At 44.6% G+C, this 18804-nt stretch overlaps 1 protein-coding gene across 1 annotated transcript in view; it reads left to right on the top strand.

Moving 5' to 3' along the window:
• Positions 1-16320, top strand: part of CLASP1 (cytoplasmic linker associated protein 1) — a 181222-nt gene extending 164902 nt beyond the window's left edge. The window contains exons 36-39 of the mRNA XM_055717670.1: positions 477-605; positions 11158-11364; positions 14096-14212; positions 15993-16320. Of these exons, the coding sequence (XP_055573645.1) occupies positions 477-605; positions 11158-11364; positions 14096-14212; positions 15993-16079 (540 nt within the window). The 3' untranslated portion in view covers positions 16080-16320. The remainder of the gene's footprint in view (positions 1-476; positions 606-11157; positions 11365-14095; positions 14213-15992) is intronic.
• The last annotated feature ends 2484 nt before the right edge of the window (positions 16321-18804 follow it).

Raw genomic sequence — 18804 nt, 5'->3', positions numbered from 1 at the left:
TGAAAATAATTTCCATAGGAGTTACAGGAAAAGAGTTGATATTTTTTTACTGCATTAGTACCTGAGAAACAGCTGTTCTGGATGGTTGTAGCTCAGTTTCCACAAAGCTAAGCAAAAGAGTAAGGGCAAAACAAATGTGATCTGAGCTTCTTTGTAGATTCATGTAATGCAAATGTCCTGCTTTGGGTACAAATTCGTATTTCATTGCCAAAAGAGGATAGAATTTTAACAAAGTCATGTCATTCTGATTCTTCCTTATATCTGTGAGAACAGTCATTTTCTGTGAAATTTTGTACAAAAGCAGGCAAGGAGACTTGATTCTGAATGTTAGTTATGGTGATAACACTGCTCACTCCACTGGAGCTGATAGAGCAATAGAAGATTTCATGTGGACATTTAGGGAGTCATGAGAATTTACTTCAAGCTGCAGTTTTGAGAACAGACTTTTTCTAATGTGGATTTCTCTTTTGACACAGCATTCAATAAGAGCCCTGGCGCTGAGAGTCCTGAGAGAGATCTTGCGGAACCAGCCTGCAAGGTTTAAGAACTATGCGGAGTTGACTATCATGAAAACACTGGAAGCACATAAGGATTCCCACAAGGAGGTGAGTCTTTCCGTGTTGCTACTGGGAAAGCAATATGGACCTGCTGAAGAAAAATAGGACCTGTGAGACTTAACGAGCAAACACATTGACCCATCTTGACAGCAGAATAAATTGGTATTAAGTCTCCCAAATATGAAGAGACAGGATTTTTACATGCTGAGCCAGGGAGGAAAAAAATTGAGACTGGCAGAGCTGTGTAAGTGGACTTGGAGCTATCTGGAATTGTAAGCCACTGTTCACCAGCTTCCCAGGATTTCTGTGCTCATTCTGGGAGAGGCTGAGACCCTGCAGTGGAAAAAGTGCATGTTTAATAATTTTGTGGAGCGCAGTGTGCTCCCTCTGTCTGTACAGGTGAGGGTAGGAAATGTACTGGAAAACACAAAGCCCATTCAAGCAGAATTTTGTTTGAAAACTGCTGAAATTGGGCCACACTGGAGAACTGGGAACTGGTGAGTAACAGGAGGAAATGGACAGAGGCCATGAAGCTGAAAAGAAGCTGGGTCAGAGGAAGAAGCAGAGGGAAGGGTGAATTGCATTCTCATTTTGTGGGAGAAGTCATGTGTAAAGCTGAAAGTACTCTTTTGGAGTAAAACAAAAATAAAGGGATGTGATGATAACATTTGAAGTAGATCGATTCAAATTACATTGAAAGTCAGTCTTTGTAGATTGACTTCCAACCTGCATCTTTTAATCTACCTTCTGTATGTTGCGAGAAAGTGCTGTGTGAATTTCTCTGTACGTCTGTGATGGCTTTATTATCAAAGTCCTTGCTTTGAAATCTAATACGCTTACTCTTCTCTGTAACAAGTTTGTCCTAAATTAGCAGTTTTAGGTATCTCCATCTGGAGAGCTTTGGCCATAAAAAAGATCATTGTATAGATCAGACAGCTCCAGAGTATTGTGTAACTGGCTCAAGGTTATGTTAGCTGTGTGTAGCAGAAACTTTACTGTTTAAAAACCAAAACAACAAAACAAAAGTAGGGAAAGAAACAAGCAAGATGGATTTCTCTAAAATTCAAAAGTAGAAAATGTTTAATCCTTTAGTGAATGAGGATTGCCATATTCTGCCTACCTTACTCTTCCTGATGTAGAGCCTTTGCACTCCTGTCATTTTCAGTTCAGAGTAATAAGAAGCAGTTGTAAATTGATTTCCCGATAAAGCAGTCGGACAAAACATTATGTTCTGAAGGAGTGCCTTTTATTGGCAGGTTTTCCTGGTTGCATACTTCTCAGCTCACCTTGACTCCGTGCCCTTTGTAGTTTTTGTCTGAGTGTCCTCCAAAGCTGCCATTTCTAGCAGGACCTTTCCAGATTGTCTCTGGCATTATTTTGAATGCCCCTCAGAATTCACTGTCCTCGTGGGACTGGTGGGTTTTATAGAAATCAAGAACAATGTTGAAGACGTGACACTTTATACCTCTGTATTCCCTACACTATGTTCTTCATGCTTGTGGTGTGGTATGGTTCTTCAGAATTTGCATGAGGTGCCTCCTGAGGAAAAGTGGAGAAGAGTAAGTCTGCTGTAGAGAAAGCAAAGCTCAAGCTAGGAATGAAGACATGTGAGTTCTGGCACTTCTTTGTAGAAAAATAATTGAGCTGTGTTGCTATTAGCAGGTAGCTGCTGTGCTGTGCCTAGCACGGCTTTGATTTACAGTGGTTTTCTGTAACATCTTCATAATTTAAAGATACCATATTTGCAACTGCTGCACCTTGTCCCTAATCTGAATGAAGTAGATCCTGATGTTGTCTATTCATCTGTTCCATATGAGAAAGGCTTTGCTTTTTTAGCTTGAATGACTTCTTGGAGGACCAGATGTCTTCACTGGCTTCTTGAAAGTTTATGTTCAGCAGTTTGCCTTTGGGTGGCAGCTATCATAGGATGCTGCAGGTATATTTCTATTTTGCCGTCTGCTGCTAAAACAGTTGTGTGTGCACAGCTGTATTAAGTGGTGGCACTGGTGCTGGATTTTTTAATTTGCTGTATATGTTTTTCTGGTCCTTGTGATCCCTGTGTGGATGGGACTCGGAATCATGATGCAGCCCATGAAAGGCATCAGCTGTCTGTCAGTAGTTTGAAAATATCAGCATTCATGAAGGTAGGAAAGGTTTCCCAACCAGCACTCGGGTATCTGCATGAGCTAGGCTAAAGATATACCTGGGAATATGCTTTAAGGTATTTTTACCTGTTGCTGGGGCTTGCTAATTCAGTTAAGTCTGTGAAAAATTAACTGAGAGTCCATTTGGGCATGGCTCAATTGGTCAAACTCATAGCCCCGGACCAGCAGGTCACAAATTCCCATGCCGTGGTGGCCCTCCAGCTCGCTCTCACCACTGACTTAGCAGCACTGCTCTCTCCATGAGGGGTGGAGGAGCTGCCCTTTGACTTGATCCCACTGAGCAGGAGGTAAAGTGGAAAATTGCCAATTTGTGATTGAAGGGCACTTTCAAAGAATAGCTGAAGAAGGGAAGGGAAGGTCTGAGTGGTCTGTTTTCTTTTTCACTAAGTCAGAGCAATATTAAGGCAGTGGTGCACTGCCCTTAGACTGCATAAGATAAAATCATCTTCTGGAGTGTAAAAACTATTTCGAGGAAAGCTGCTATATAATTTGGTTGGGAAAGTGTTGATCCTTGCGCCAGTGATGCCCTGATAAAAATGTCACTCCAGGGTTTGTTGTGTTTCTGGGCTGCTTCTGCCTTGTAGAAGACAGGAGTGACCCTGGTTTATGGTTTGAGATCCTTTGGCATGCAACAGGCTGCCTAAATTAACAGAGAACAACTGTTTGACCGAGCTGTATCTGTTTGTCTGTCTTACCTGAGTTTTGTCTTCAGCACAGGGACTGCTAATTGCCCCAAGTTATCGCTCACGTTTTGTGTTACATATGTCCCAAGAGACTCGATCTAAAGTGACTGAGCAAAGCGAGTTTGAAGAGGAGCATGGTACAGAACTGTTAATCTTGGGTACTGTCTCTAAGAAATCATCATACTAAGAGGCAGTTCTTTGGAAATCAGGAAGGTTCATTTGTGTACCCAAATTCCAATATTGCTGCTCAGTTCAGTATGACCAGGAGGGACCAAACAACAGGTTATAACCGACACGTTCACCAACCAGCAGAGATCATCCCCTCCTCCAATTGAGTGCTGATATCTAGTTGAAGATTGTTTGAAACAAACAGGGTCTGTGCTTTTATTCCAGATTATATAATTGGAAGCAGTGTTAGGTTAGTGAGATATTTTGGGATGCCTGGATAACTGGCTGTTTTTCCAAGTCCGAGCAGAAGTTTTTAGACAGTTGGATCTTTGCCATGGCTTGAACTCTTCTGCCTACTGTTGCTGAAGGCGAGGTCTAGGATCAGCAGGGCAGGACAGCTGAGAGCACCACTTCTCTTCCTATGACACAGGGAAGGAAGACGGTACGTGCCGAGTCGCGCCTTGTTTTGAGTGCAGATGCAGGAGATTGGCAAAGCACAGACTTCAACGGGGCTTCTAAATTAACGTAACCCTAGGCTACAGACTAGAAGGCTCTGGGTTGAGATCTGTGTCTAGTTAGCATTTTTTAACTTCAGCCTGTTTTTATACTGTTTGTAGTATAACAGTCTATTCAATGCCGTTGATTTAATGGGGTTATGTGAAGAGTCAAGCCTGCTTCAGTCATAACTGTAAATATTTATGGGGGTTGACATGTAAATGCCTTTCACTTACTTTTGGAGCATTAGAACATAATTGAAATTGTGGATGGTATTAAATCTTGTTGATTTTTATCACTCTTTGTTTGGAGTTATTTGGAAGAGAACCATCTTTCTGTTGCCAATTAGTTAATATTAACTCATTTGTTCCAGTGTAGTTACTCACCCGTAACTAAGGAGAGATGCTGCCTGCTGACCCAATACCATTGATATGACATTGCTTCAGTTCACACCAGCAAAATGAGTATAAGTTCTTATTATTGAATATAGTAAAACAGAAATAGTTCATTAGCTTGGGAAATGCTTACAACATGAAAATCATAGGAAGTTAATTCCCTGCTTCGCTCTCTGCCACACAGTTTTTCTCTGCAGTTAGGTCTATAGAGATAGCTGATGTGTATTTGCTTTGCGTAGGGAAAGGATACCTACTTTTGGTCTTTTATTATCCAGAAGATCCATAAGCATAATCGGGGTGTAACATTCTTTGTTGTAACTCTCTAAAAGAGGGTGAAAAAGAAGAAATCACAACTATCGGTTAACTGTAGATGTTAACCACTGTCTCGCTGGGATGGTTTTAGACTGGTCTCTGACATTGACAAGGTGGTTTGTGACTGTCCACTGATGGTGGTATGATCTATGTAGTCTGCAAAATGTAGCTTACTAAAGAAGAAAAGCACTAAATGATCACAGTCTTTAAGGTTAATTGATACATAGTCCATGGTGGAAGCTGCCAAGTGCTGCAGCTTGGCAGTTGTTGGTGTTTTGTTGTATATGTTTATGTGCTTTTTTCTTATTCCCAACATGTTTCAAATACTTACTGCACAGGAGAAGCAGTCTAATCTACTTCATCTCCTCAGAGTCCCTTATAAAAATCACATTGTTTTTTCATCGCTTAGCACTCCCCATTGCTGAGTCCACTTCCTGCTTTGAGTCCAAGTTCTTAATTGTTTGTTCCTGTCTGGATCAGACTGAAAAGCCTTCAGGGATGGGAGTTTGCCCAGTTAGGTATTGGTAAACCTCCATCCCCTCCAGTGCAGATTATGCAGGCTTTAAGTAACCACCTCTAGATGGCAAAAATTGGGTCAGAAACATCGCCGCATGCCTTGTAAGCCCGAAAGCAAAACGTTATTCTCCTGCTTAGTAAACTTCTCTGGCACTCTACGGGCTTCATAATAGTGTACAAAGCCTCGTGAGTTTTCACTGGGGTTTACCTACACTGCCTCATCCTCTACGACTTTCTGCAGAGGTGGTGCAACTAGCAATTGTGGCAAAGTACTCCATCTTACAGTCCTACGCACAGCTCTCATGTAGGTATGCAGGTGCTGCTCTGCTGATATCCCAGCGTGTTACACCGATGCCCTATGCAGCCTATGAACCTGGCATGTTCTGCCTTAGGTGAGTCAGGACATGTAATTTTCTTAACTTATTTGCCCATAGTTTATGTCACTTCAAAGCAAAAATGAAACCTTCAAAACCCTTTAGAAAGCTGCTGCATACTGACCAAGAGCAGATTACCACAGACAAGCTGCTTCCTGCAGCCATCGGACAGCAAGCAACATCTGTAATGTGCTGAGAGTAATAGCTGAGCAGAAGAAATTATGCAGAAGAAATGGGGTCTTGGTTCTGGCTGTCTTAAGCGATCAAGGTCCCGTGGCTGCAGTGCACTGTGAACCAAGTAAACAGTGGGACTTGTCATCCAAAGTTTGTCTAGCAAATTCTGTAGAACACTGATGCTGCCAGTGAGCTTTTCTGTGAAAAGGAAGGGATCTGTGGCAGGTGGCTGTTTGGATCACGCTGTTCTAATACTGCACATCAGCATATCCCCTCCCATTGAAATCGGAAAGCATTTCTTGTGCATGTTTGTGGGACCCCTAACCTGTTACTTTGAAGCTTACTCCTTTATAACATTAAGGAAGACATCGTTAGAGGTGAACAGCCTTACCTGTGCTTTGTGCTCGTGAAATGGCTCCTTCCCTAAAGCAAACTGGGTGGAAATACAACAACTTTTCTCTTTCGGGAGGCTCACTGAAAAGGTCTTTAATGCACTGCAGATATCTTTCAAGGAACCCACCAGCAAACACAGCTGATATTATGCCAGCAGAAGTCAGGCTGAATCTAGTCTCTAGCATGTAGAGAATAAGGTAAGCCTTTGGAAAGGAGAAAAACCTGCTTCTTTTAAGGCAAAGTGCTATCTTTTTGATCTGCATTCTTAGGCTACCTGCCCTGTGTTGAATAATGTCGAGCTATCCAGTTCAAGTCGTGGTTTGCTCTAAGCTTTTACTGGGAGGTATGTTTGTGACATACCTTATACAGAGCTTAGTGTCTGTGTTCTTAAAACACTGCAGGCGTGCTCTAGTCTTGCACATCTTGCTTCATAGCCACCCTTTTGAACTTGCTGCTTCCAATTGCCGTCATCATCTGATGGCTTTGCTAGTTTTCTTTCATATTTCTAAGATCACTGAGAATAATTATATTAGGTCAGACAAAAAGTTTGCTTCACTTGATACTCTACCTAACTGACTAGCAAGAAGCAACCATGCAATGATGCTTCCCTGTGGGTATCCTCCCTCCTTCCAGCTGTCTGAAGCTTACAGCCTTCCCAAGATAATGGTACTGTCTGCACCTCCATGTGTTTTGCCCTTTGTTTTTTCTTCAGTAAATTTGTCTAATTTTTAATCCTCTGGCACCAATGAGTTCTCCAGTCTGAGCATGTAGTGAACAGCACCCTTTCTTTTAATCAATTTTAAAGGATGCATTTCATGGCCACTACTTTTTTTTGGTGTCTGCTGTTAGTATGAGCCATTCCTGTCACTTCCCATCATGTACCTGTTGATCTTGCCTCCGAAGACGGAAGATGTTGCTTGATGCTTGTTTCTCCCACTCCTATTAAGGTTGTCTCACTCTGCTGGTCAGGTTAAAGCCCCGGTTAAAAAAGATACTTGATTTTTTGATATTGTATGGTATGTGTAATTTGCAAGACAGAAGTGTTATGCCTCATGGCAAAATATCTTTGCTAAACTCTGCTATAATTGTATGTTCTTGTTGCCAAATGACCTGGCAGTTTGTATCTTTTGATAATTCATTTTCCTCTGTGTGGGAATGCTGCTGCTTTCTCTGGCATTACCAGGCGAGCAGGACTCTAAGCTGCTGTGTAAGCATTCAGAGCCATGCTTTCCCTTGTGGGATGCAGAGTCAGTCTGGGTGGCTGAATGTTTTGTTCTGCCAGAGCCGAAGGAAAGACCTTTTGGTATGGTCTGGTATTTGCATTGCAGAACGGTGGCATTCAGCTTTCTGTGCCGGCGGGGATGAGCTTGTCTTTTTGGCTCACTCTCAGCTGGTATTGCCCTACCCCCTCCTACACCCTGTCCCCTGCCTGTCCTTTCCAAGGGAGCCAGGGCCTGGAGCTAGTTACCTGCAGAGGCTCTGATTCAAGCAAACGTGTAAGCACATGCTTGAATTTCATTGTCAATGAGACTTCAGCTGTTATTAAAGGTAAACATAAGCTTAGGGGTTTTGCTGTAGTGTGGCTTAGATGCAGATGTTGTCTGCCAGATGTGCTCTTGGAAGACTTGGAATTCTCCAGTCTCCCTGGTGTTGTCACATTTACAAGCTAATATCAGCAGGAAGCATACTGGACACATGTAATACAGCCCTCTGTATTCAGAGGGAGGACAATTCAGGGAGAAATGATGTGAAATACTCAACTGCTGTGTAAATGTAGCCAGATCCTTGCTAGAAATGGGCAGCTTTGCTGAAAAGAGGATTTGCAGGGACATAAATAAATCCTGCACCTTCACAACTTTTCTTGCTGACCATATGATGTGCAATATATGTATGACCGTTGTTGCTATTTGAACCCTCGCTTGTTTTGTGAAAAATTACAACTGTCTTAACTCCTTGTGCTTGCAATTGGTTAATAGACTTTTAAAAAACGGTTTTCTCTCATGCACTTGCCTCGTACCTGCAACTTGATGGGCATGGTAACCTGTATGCAAATAGGATGAATTTTTACCTACGCTACTGTTTGGAGTTTACAGTAGTATATTTGAGATCAGAGTTTGTCCATAGATGCATACTGTACATACTGTAATAGTGTTGCTTTCTTATCAAGTAGGATGCCAAGGGGTTTTAAGGTCTTAAAAAAAAATTAAACTTTTTTTTTGTTTTAGTGAGTCGTGATACATGTGCAAGCTTTTCTTTCAGAGGGTGTGTGAAAACATTTATTAACAGTATCTGGGATTTTGCTTTGCAACATCTCCAAGCAGCCTGTGTCCAAATAGTTAGAGTTGGGTTTTTTTTTAGCTAGTGACTTGCTTGTGAATGTTGTTAAACTCATTACAAGATATCTGGACTCTCTGTAAGCCTACTGCATTGTTTGTGGAAAGCTTGATGGTAGCAGTGTTTCAGCACTGGGAAAGCAAATGTCAAAAGCTGTGGTGCCAAGAAGGAATTCCTTTAAAGGAGACCTCCTGGGAGCTCCTGACTTCATCCATGCCAGCAATTCAACACCGTGGTACCAAAGCATGGCATTAGGTTTCCTTTAACTAGGGTGTTCCTCTCCTTTCCCAACAAAATCACGTGGTACTAGCTTAGAAGCAAGCACTAGCTTATGTGGAAAAAAATAAACTTTCCTGCTTCTCATGTGAAATTGAAGAGGAATTAGGAAAGAAATAGCTGGAAGAGGGAAAATTTGCTAGAAGTGGGAAAACAAGCATTCTGTTCTGCTTGGTTACTCATTCACAGATCTTTCAGGATGAAATTCTTTGAATATTGACCACATTGTGGATTACCATTCTTCTTGGAATATGTTTTAGTATTGTAATTAAATGCTGAGAAAGGTCTGAAGTAGATGGAGCAGTTTGACAGCTTTTCTTCTGTAAATACGGCACTGATACAGAAGCAGTCAAGGTCTCAGGTCTGCTTCACCATCCTGCCTGTACCTTGCCTGCATGCAATACTCGTACTACATGTAGTATCTGAGAACACATTCACTGTTGGGTTTTCTTTAGAGAATGCCAGGTGGTGGAGTTTTACTGTTATTTCCTGGGGATATAGGTATCTTGTGGTCATTCCTGTTTCAGGGGCGTAGCTGTCAGCATGAGTGGAAGATTAATGATAACCGTGTGGCTGTGATGCTAAGACTGTGGGTGAAGCAGGCTTTGTAGATGGAGGTGATCTCTTCTGGTCACTATTCATTGCTGCGATCTTAAAAATCAGTTAAAACTTTCTGGAAAATGTTTTGTAGTCCAGGTAGGGAGACATTCTTGTCCTAGTAAGGACTGAGATAAACTTCCAGATACTCCTGGCTCATGCATTATCCACAGTAGTTACTTAAAAATAATGAAAGCTCACTTTCAGTCTTTTCTAGAACTACATCTCTCCATGGGTTGCCTTAGTCAAATAGAAATCCTTGAGTCTGATACCATGACAGTGTGTGGAAGAGGGGAACAAGGAGAATCCAGCAGCTATGGCTTCAGTCAAAGTGATGGGAGACCTGTGGTTTGATTTATTTGCTTTTTTGTGGATTGCCTTGCACAGATTTCCTAGTGCTGGTTTCAAAGCATTGACCTCAGACAACCTGAGGTAGTTGAGCTTTGGGATGAGTTGGAGAACTGGGGCTAGGCATCTGAGCTTCCTGCGCAGTCACGAAAGAGGGGGTGCCTTGAAAGGCTGTATGAACGCTCCTGGGCTCAGTTAGGGGCTAGCTGGGAGATCCTAAGCATGAGGATTTGTGAATGCTTCTTTCTTCTTAGAGTTGAGGTGTCGGATTTAAGTCTCTGTCCACTCAGGATTTTACCCTGCTTTAAAAGTAAGCCCTGAGAAGAGGGGAGTGAGAAAAAATGAGCGAAAGCATCCTCCATCTTTTGTACTGAAAGAGGAACATGGGAAGCAAAGAGTGTGTGATTTGTGGCCAGTAAGCGTGCAACCAAGGGGAAGCTTCATTTTGTTGCCTGGCAATTAGCACAGACACTTGAAAAAAGAAAACCTGCCTTCCCAGCCTGTTTTTTTATCCAATTACTGCAGAATGCAAAATGAATAAACTCTCATGGGAGGAGAGACCAGAATCGGGTCTTTCCTCTTTCAGCTAGCTGTCCTACCTGCTGGGGAAGAGTGTGAAAGTTGTGAATTCGCCTTCCCTTAGAGAAAGAGTGGTATTGAATTTAGATTCTCCCTGGTTTTGCGTGACTGCTTTACAGCGTAGGCTAGCTGCAAAAGGTGCATGCTATCAGTGTTTCCACTTGTTCTTTCTCCCATGTTTTATAGTGACCCCAGTGCTGCCTTAATGGGTTAGATGTGCTCAGAGCACAGCTGCCTGGTCAGGGAAACCCTAAAGCCTGTTCTGTGTCTGTAGCCTGGTTTGATTACAGCATAGTTCACCTGGGCAATGACAGGACACATCTGTGTAGGTATGGGTGTCTCAGCTTGGGCACCCACGCGCTTGGGTGAGATGCTTACTGAGAGGTGCAATGGTGTCATTCATTATAATGTTTAAGGAGAGAATTTTTGTATGAAGTCTAAGCTGGTGGAATTGGGTTCTTTGGCAGTGGCTGGAGAGATGTCATCTTCCTGCCTCTCCTAGGATGGGAGTACCTATCTATCTTGGTTGACAGATGATTCTTTCAAACTAACCACAGCTTTGACACAGTTACATTAGGTAGGATGGACTTCTTACTACTGGCTGGAACAAAGATGTCACTGGAGGCAAAGGATGTGAATTCTCAGTCAGTCGTGTCTTGACAGAGCCTCCTGCAGATTTGTTAATGAATATCCCCAAGCATTTCCTGGCAGTCGTTCCTAGTACACACCAGTGGTGTTGGCTGTGAATTGTGACCTCGTTAACATAAAGGTTTGCTCTGCTTTCATTCCAGGTTGTCAGAGCTGCTGAAGAAGCTGCTTCCACCTTGGCAAGTTCCATCCACCCTGAGCAATGCATCAAGGTGCTTTGCCCCATCATTCAGACTGCAGATTATCCAATTAATTTAGCTGCCATCAAAATGCAGACGAAAGTCATTGAGAGGATTTCCAAGGAATCGTTGCATCAGCTCCTTCCTGATATCATTCCTGGATTGTTACAGGTACAGAATCACATGTCACAAATGCTCCTGAGCACAAACCACCACTGAGTAATTTGTGAGATCTGTGACCTAAGAGAGAATGGTGGACCCTCTGGGGCCACATTTTGGTAAATCCCTCTAGGATTTTCTGTTTGGGCTTTTGATGATTTTATTGTTAAAGGCAAAGAAAACTCAGATTTTTATGTGTATGTTCCACAATTAGACACCTTGGCCTGACTCCTAGATAAGCTGGTAGCAGCTGTGTAATAAATTTTAGTAGGAATTAGCCACATCTTCTGCTCTCTTAGTACATCCTAAACAATATATCTTGCAGCCTCCTTTAATTTGGCTGAGCTGTTCTTTGCTTTGATTGTACTTGGCACTTGGCACTTGAATTTGAATCCTAGCAGGCAGGCTGGTTCTTTCCTCTCTGAAATCAGGACCAAACTACTTGCTGACTTCATTCAGCCTTTCATAACCCTCTCAGGCTGGGTGGGGAGCTGTGTTTTTCCCAGTGCTAAGGCTTGCTCTTGCATTGTGAATTTAGCTTTCAGCACTGGCTGTAGCAGTGTTGTCTTCTGTTTCTCTGCACAAGCAGCTGGTAGTGCCAGCGGCTGGGATGAGGCTGCAAGCAAGAAGGAAACGAGGGGAAATAGCAGCAATGAAGGAGGAGGAACATGTGTGTGTTCACTGGGGAGAGATTGTGACAGGAACAAATCAGTCAATGTGAAAGGGAGGACATGTTTGGGTGGGTAAGACTTCGGTGGAGAACTGGGATAAAGAAGCCTCCTCATTGTGAGCATTAAAAGTTGCACAAGAGCAAAGTCAGAAATTTCCCTTGTGCATCCTAGCGTTCATCCCAGCTTTGTAGTGTCAGCTCTGGAAATTCTTTTCTTAAATCAGCTTCTGGGAATCGGACAATTCTGTATTGATCCCAACTTGTAAAAAGCTTTTAGCCATGATTGTTGGAGACAACAATCTGAACAGTGGAGCTTCAATGCACTGGAAGAGTTTGGAAGCAGCATGCCTTTAAAAACGCAGTTATACTTGTTTTATTAGTTGCTTCCGTGTCTTAAAATGGATCTTGTTTCAGAGCCTAGTTTGCCAGTGATATTTCTTCACCTTAGAAACTCATAGTGATCACAAGAATCTACTCCTCACGTTTGGGATGTATTTGGGGATCCTTCTGGCTGAAGGAATGTGTGCAGAGGGAGTCACCCGTGTGCTTGTTTACCGTGCCGAGGGCACTGGCAGAGTGGTGAAGAGGAGGCGAGGAGCGTTGGGCAAGAGCAGCGTGAGCACAAGCGTGCAGCTTGACAGCCAGGGGCAGGATCCCCGTGGACAGATGAGGATCTCCATGCAAAAACAGGGTTTTGGCTGGGGAGAGTCACGGTGCTTGCTCTGGTCCCGGTGTGGAGCCCTGGCTCCCATGGAGCTGGGGGGATAAAGCTGGGCCGTGAGACACTCTCCCATGCTCTGCATCTCAGTACTCTCAGGCCGAAGGGAACTTTGAGCCCATACCCTCTCCTGATCAAGTGCTCTGACTGTTGGGCTCTGTTATTAAATGCCTGGAGAAGAAGCAGCTGCTGCCTTGCAAGCAAGTTGGCAGAGGGAGAGGTGGGGTGATGGTCCCACTGGTGTGTACAAGGCACCAGCCCAGTGCCTGCCAGGACACAGCCCTCTGCACCGCATGGACCTGCCTGCCCCCACAGGAGCGATTTGGGATGCACACGAGCGAAATGCCAAGCCCATAGGGAAACCTGAGGTCAAGCAGAGGCGTCTGATGAGTTCAGGGTCCTTTGGGCTGGGACCCGCAGAGACACCCCTGTGTCCCAGCTGTCCTCCCAGCAGTGGGTTGTGTCTCTGTGGGTGGGTGTTCCCCTGCTGTGGGCCTGGGCTCAGCCTTTTTTCCACCTCACTCCTCAAATAGCTTGGTGTTTCTCAGAGCTCACCTAGGTCTGCTTTTCAAGATCAGTACTCTTTAGGATTCAGACTGTCATTTTAGACTGTACTTTGTCTCCGCAACTGCATCCCTGCTCCCAGCTTTCCCGGCAGAGGTCACCCTGCATCCGGAGGAGCCAGGATCCAGCAGGCTGAAGTGATGTCTGCATTCCTCATGAGATGGCTGCTTAGTGATGAATCACTGCCTGAGTACAGGACTGATGTCACCAGTTGCTGAGTGACCTGGTGGCTAGCTCGAGCTCCCCTGAAGCTGCCAGAGATCCAGCACACCTACAGGGATCTTTCAACACTTTCTTTTCTGTGGTATTTCCTACCTGATAAATAATCAAGAAGCTCCAGGTTACAGAGGCAGTTCGGTGTGTAGCGCCATGTTTAAGACTTTTCTGAAGGCAAGCTGGGAGCACGAGGACTCCTCTCCAAGAAGTCCTGACCATCCAGGAGAGCATATGGCCATCTGAACTGGACACAGGAGTGTGTATATTTGATAAGAGTCCTAAGCTCGTGTTGAGAAACTATGTGTTCTTGCTTAATGCTATAAACAAGTTATTAAATAACTTGTAACGTGATATTAATAACCAATAATATAAGGAACAAAGAGGATGTAGGTGGGTGAATAGTATTCTCTCGCTCTGAGTATTCAGGCTGCAAACTGTTGCGTCAAGCAGGGCCTTTCGGTTGATCTGTCAGGTCAGCCAAATTTGTAAAATGTTCATCAGCTTTCTAGTATATTGCTCTAGAAAGATGTTGCCAAGTGCTGTTTGACTTCTGACCTTTTTTTCTTGTTTCCTAGGGTTATGATAATACAGAGAGCAGTGTCCGTAAAGCTAGTGTATTTTGCCTAGTGGCAATTTATTCAGTAATTGGAGAAGAACTGAAACCTCATCTTGCACAGCTCACGGGAAGCAAGGTACAAGAGTGATGTGTCTCTGGGGTTTTGATAATAGCCAGCTGAACGGTTTGCACTACTAGCAGCAAGACCAGTGGCTTCACGGTAGTTCTGTGTCAAGTTCTCTGTACACTGTTAAATCCTATCTCACCCTGCCAAACACCAGTAGGACAGCACAGCACTTGCTCAGCGGTATGAGCATTTGAAATCCCACTAAGAAAATTTTGATGGGGTTCAGAGATTGGTTTCCTGATGTATTTGATCCTGTGTAACTGCGAGCTGCCGCTGCCTGGGTCCTTCCTGCTACAGCCATGTTTACCTTGCCCCTTCAGCATTGCATCCAGGAAGGTGACCGTGCAGGCAGTTGGATCAGCTAGATGCTCTGGCTGAAAACCAGATCTGCGATACAAATTAATTAGTTTTCAGTCCTCTCTGCGACTGCACAGGCAATCTGGTGCAAAGAGTGGTGGGAATGCATGGCTGGCATGTGTGGGAGAGCGGGTTCTCTCAGCAGCAGGTTGTGATAGAAATGCAGGTAAACCTTCACTTTTAATAGCACGGCAGGTGTGTCACTTTCCTTCTGGGACACCAGCAAGCACAAGTGACCCTTCAAAGGTCTTTGTGCCCTGGAGTCAGGTTAGCAGCAAAACTCAAATTCTGACCTGATACTACAAGGGAAGCCAAGTCCTTAATTCAGCTCTGTCCTTCAGACAAGAGCTGGCAGTTTGTCTTGAAGCAGGCAGTGTTTGTTTGATTGATTGCTTTTCAGAGCTGCCTAGGCAATTGTCACAAAATTTCTTCTCCTGAGGTCATCGTACCCAAGATTTCTAGGCAATTTTACGATGAATTCTGCATTTTTGTTTCTGAAATAGATCTCTGCATGTGAATAGTTACTTAGTTCAGAAGGCTTTGTTCTGTTGTTTTGAGGCAGTAATTTCTTTCCTGGGTAGGAAGTGTGGTGTAGGCCAAAACAACCTGAGAGTGAAGTTGGATTTTGTTTCTGAATTGGGTTGCCTTGTCCTTTAACAAATTACTTGTGCCTTCAAATTGCTCTGGAAAGAGACAGCTATGGGTGCTGAGGTTTACCTCATTATATTTGGGCAGTTAGGAAATCCCCCTATAAAAAGTTGCAGAAACTTTATTATGCCAGTATCCTAGGTGCCACGGACTTACTGTACCACATAGCTAACTATAAACATGTGAGTAATTCTGGGTTTACGCAGACTGCCTGCATGTTTAAAGTTAAATGTGTGCATGAGTCATTGCAGGATCTGGAGCTAAGGTGGTAAGGCAAAAAAAACCCCAAACCCATGTAAAGGAAGCGTATGCAGTCTAATAGCTGCATTTTCACTAGACGTACCAAGTTAGTGAAGATATTTAAGTGTCATTGAAAATGAATGTTTTGTAAAGCATGGAGAGTTCAGGCTGTTTCCTAGGAGGGACCGTGGCTCTTGGACTGCCGGTGTGCCTGCAGCCCTACTGACCTCTGTGGGAATCTTGCTTGCCCAGAGCAGGCTGCAGGACTGAGATCTGTGAACTGATGGCTGCTGAAGTGAAATACAAGAGGTTTTCCTAAATCACTTAAATCTGTCTGTAACTTCAGTGGAACTAGGCATACCCTCCTGCATCTGTCCATTCCGACATACGCTGAGCTTTGCTTCTGCTTTTCCTCCAGAGAGCCCAGCATCAGCTCGCTCAAAACTTAAGTTCACCACAGAATGCAAGTTTTAAGATTTGCAGATGACTTTTGTCTGCCTGTTTTTCCCAGCATCTTGTTCTGATGTTTGTTTGTTCCTTTCAGATGAAGCTACTAAACTTGTACATAAAGAGGGCCCAGACCACGAACAGCAACAGCAGTTCCTCTTCAGATGTTTCAACGCACAGTTAATGGAGATATGTGGACATATGTGTAGACTTAGAAGCAATCAACGGTGCCTCTCAGAGACCTTTCTGCTACTCTTCACTGGCACGCTCCATCAGCTCAAGGAGGCCATGCAGATATTTATTGCAATCAGTATTTTAGTCCCTTAAAAGCTTTTATGTAGAATCTTACTGGTATTGAATGTAAAGGAAACAAGGTCTGTGTTGCAGTCTTCATTAAAAGTGAACAACAGAAAGCCATACTTAAACATATTCGTATAGCCTGCTGAAATCTCAGAAATATGTTTAGGTTAGTGTTCTAAAACTGAGTCCAAGAACCCGGACACATGTAAAGGTCAAACAAATCGTTTTTCTTTAGTTCATACCCGGTTTTGGTTTCTGTGTGCTAGTTACCTGCTCTCTCCCTGCAGCTGCAGCCATGCTGGCTAGGTTCTCTTCTTATTACAAGTCCTGTGGTCCTGTTTGTACTCCCTGTTGCAGCTTGTCTAACGTGCAGGGCTCTCTGTGGGGAGGTCTTTGTGGATGTGGCTGTGATTCCAGCCTCGGATGCTTTAATACTGAGAGGTATCAAAGTGAGTAATGAAAAAGTAGTTTCTTCTTAAACATCTGAGGTTTTGTACATAGTTCTTCTGACAGACCTCCGATGGGCTGACTTCTCTGTAACTGCTCTCCATCCAGCTGGGCTTTTGCTCCTTTCATTGACCGTGTAAATATTTCTCCCCTCCTAACACATTCAGTTCTTTCATATACTCGAGACTCTCCAGGTTACTTGTTACTCCCTAAAGGGAACCTGGGACCCAATTCTGGGATTGATGCCTGCGAATGGGACACTGGGTGGGTGCTGGAGTGGCCGCTGAGTGTGTCCACAGGTGGGCAGTGGCAGCTGGCAGGGCTGTGTCTCAGTGCTGCCTTGAAAGGCTAGCTGCATTTTTCTTGAGAAGTCTGTAGCTGATCTGCTGCTCTGACCTGGCCCACTGGTGGCTTTGTCCCCAGAACTCCTTTGGGCTTTGGGTAAAATTTTCATCCCAGAGGGCAGAAACGGTGTCTGAAAGAGAACAGAAAGACCCCATGGAAGCACCTGCTGAGCCAGCTGGGACAGTGCTGGTTGCCTGCCACAGCTCCTCCTGTGCCTGAAGAGCCTGCAGTGCTGTTACCTGCCTTTAGAAACCTCCTCCTTCCTGGCCAGCCTCACCGCAGCCCTGCGTGGTGCCCTGCGTTTCGGAGGGGTGCGGAAGGCCCTTGCTGGGCTCCGCTCTCAGCAGGGTACTCTGGGTGAGGGTGCAGCAGGGCAAATCCTTTGGTGGCCTGATGACACAGACCAAGTCAGAGCCAAACCAGCTGCAGTCAAACACCCCACAGCACCTTCTCCCACAGGGCGACCATTCTGTTTGCAAAGGGTGAGCTTCCCCTGCCTCTGCCTGTAGGGGGGGGAAGCAGGAGGATGCTAGAGCTGTGTTTGGCCCCGGGTTGGATCCTAGCTGGTGGGCATGTCCACCCCGAACCTGCAGTGGATCACAGCTGGGGTTTTGCTCCCAGTGCCAGTGATACAAGAGTATGGTGGACCCTGCAGCTTACAGCTTAGCGGTGGTGATGGATGTGTGCTCTCTGGCTGCTCTCGGTGCCTCGGTCTCTCTCCAGCTCTGTCCTTTTCCCCTTTGGGGAGCTGAAGGGACACCCTGGTAGCATACCAAGAACATGAGTGTTACCATTAGTGCAGCAGGAGAGCACCATGGGGAGGGTGAAGCCCTGTTGTCTTCCCTTTCCACCAGTTCACCCCTGTGTCTCTCTGCCCCAGCCCCGAGCAGCTGTGCTGGGAGGTGATGCTTGGTGCCAGCTCCCATGCCATTCCCTAGCTCAGGAGGGATTGGGGCTGGTGGGGACTGTGCAGGATTGGGTTGCAAAGCTTGTTGGTCCCTTTCCCTGCTCACATGAGAGCAGAGGGGGTGACCTGCTCCTGAGTTCATCAGGATGTGTCCAGGCTTTTGCTGGCTGCAGGGCTAGTTCCTTCATCTTTTCCAATGAGTAATGCCATGGCATGAGAAACCATGCGATCCTGGTGGGTGGGATTTCCCCGGGGTCTTTCCACAGGCTCAGAAAAGCCATCCTCACTGGAGGGAGGATTGGCTGCTGCATGGCTGGTGTCTCTGTTCCTGTGGACCATTTCTCTTCAACATCTTTCAGTATGCTTGTTAGGATATTCTTTTTTAATTTTTGAATGATTCAAATTATTTTAGTTTAACACATTTATTTTCCCTTTTGAGGAAATACGCAGCCGACTTGTTGGCAGCAGTTAGCTGTCTTGTTTTAATTTTTAGTAGTGGGTTTGGGTTTTTGTTGGTGGCTTTTTTTTTATATATATAATTTGTACTCTTAACTGCTTAGTATTTATGCCTCTCTTTCTCCCCATCTCAGTTCAGCATCTTGTGTTTCAGTTCTGGGGTTGAGAAGGTCAGCATAGCTGACCAGATGGTGATTAGTCCCTCCCAGCTGTGATGGAGCTTGGTCCATCACAGTTTGCTGTTTGTTTTGGTTTTGGGGATTTTTTTTTTTTTTTTTCCGAATGGCACACTGTAGCAGATCTCCAGGAATTGAATTCCTTCTCAAATGATTTTATATATTTTATAAAATGCTGTTAGTATGCACTGAGAGTGAACGCACTGTAACGTCCCTGAACTGACCCTGGCGCGCGCGCTGACGCTACAGTAGGAGTTAACAGCTCAGCCTTGGGAAGA

Source organism: Falco cherrug, chromosome 8, assembly GCF_023634085.1.
Source record: "Falco cherrug isolate bFalChe1 chromosome 8, bFalChe1.pri, whole genome shotgun sequence".
NCBI classification, from domain to species: domain Eukaryota; kingdom Metazoa; phylum Chordata; class Aves; order Falconiformes; family Falconidae; genus Falco; species Falco cherrug.
The sequence above is the reverse complement of the archived record's forward strand: the minus strand, read 5'-3'. Positions and strand labels throughout refer to the sequence as shown.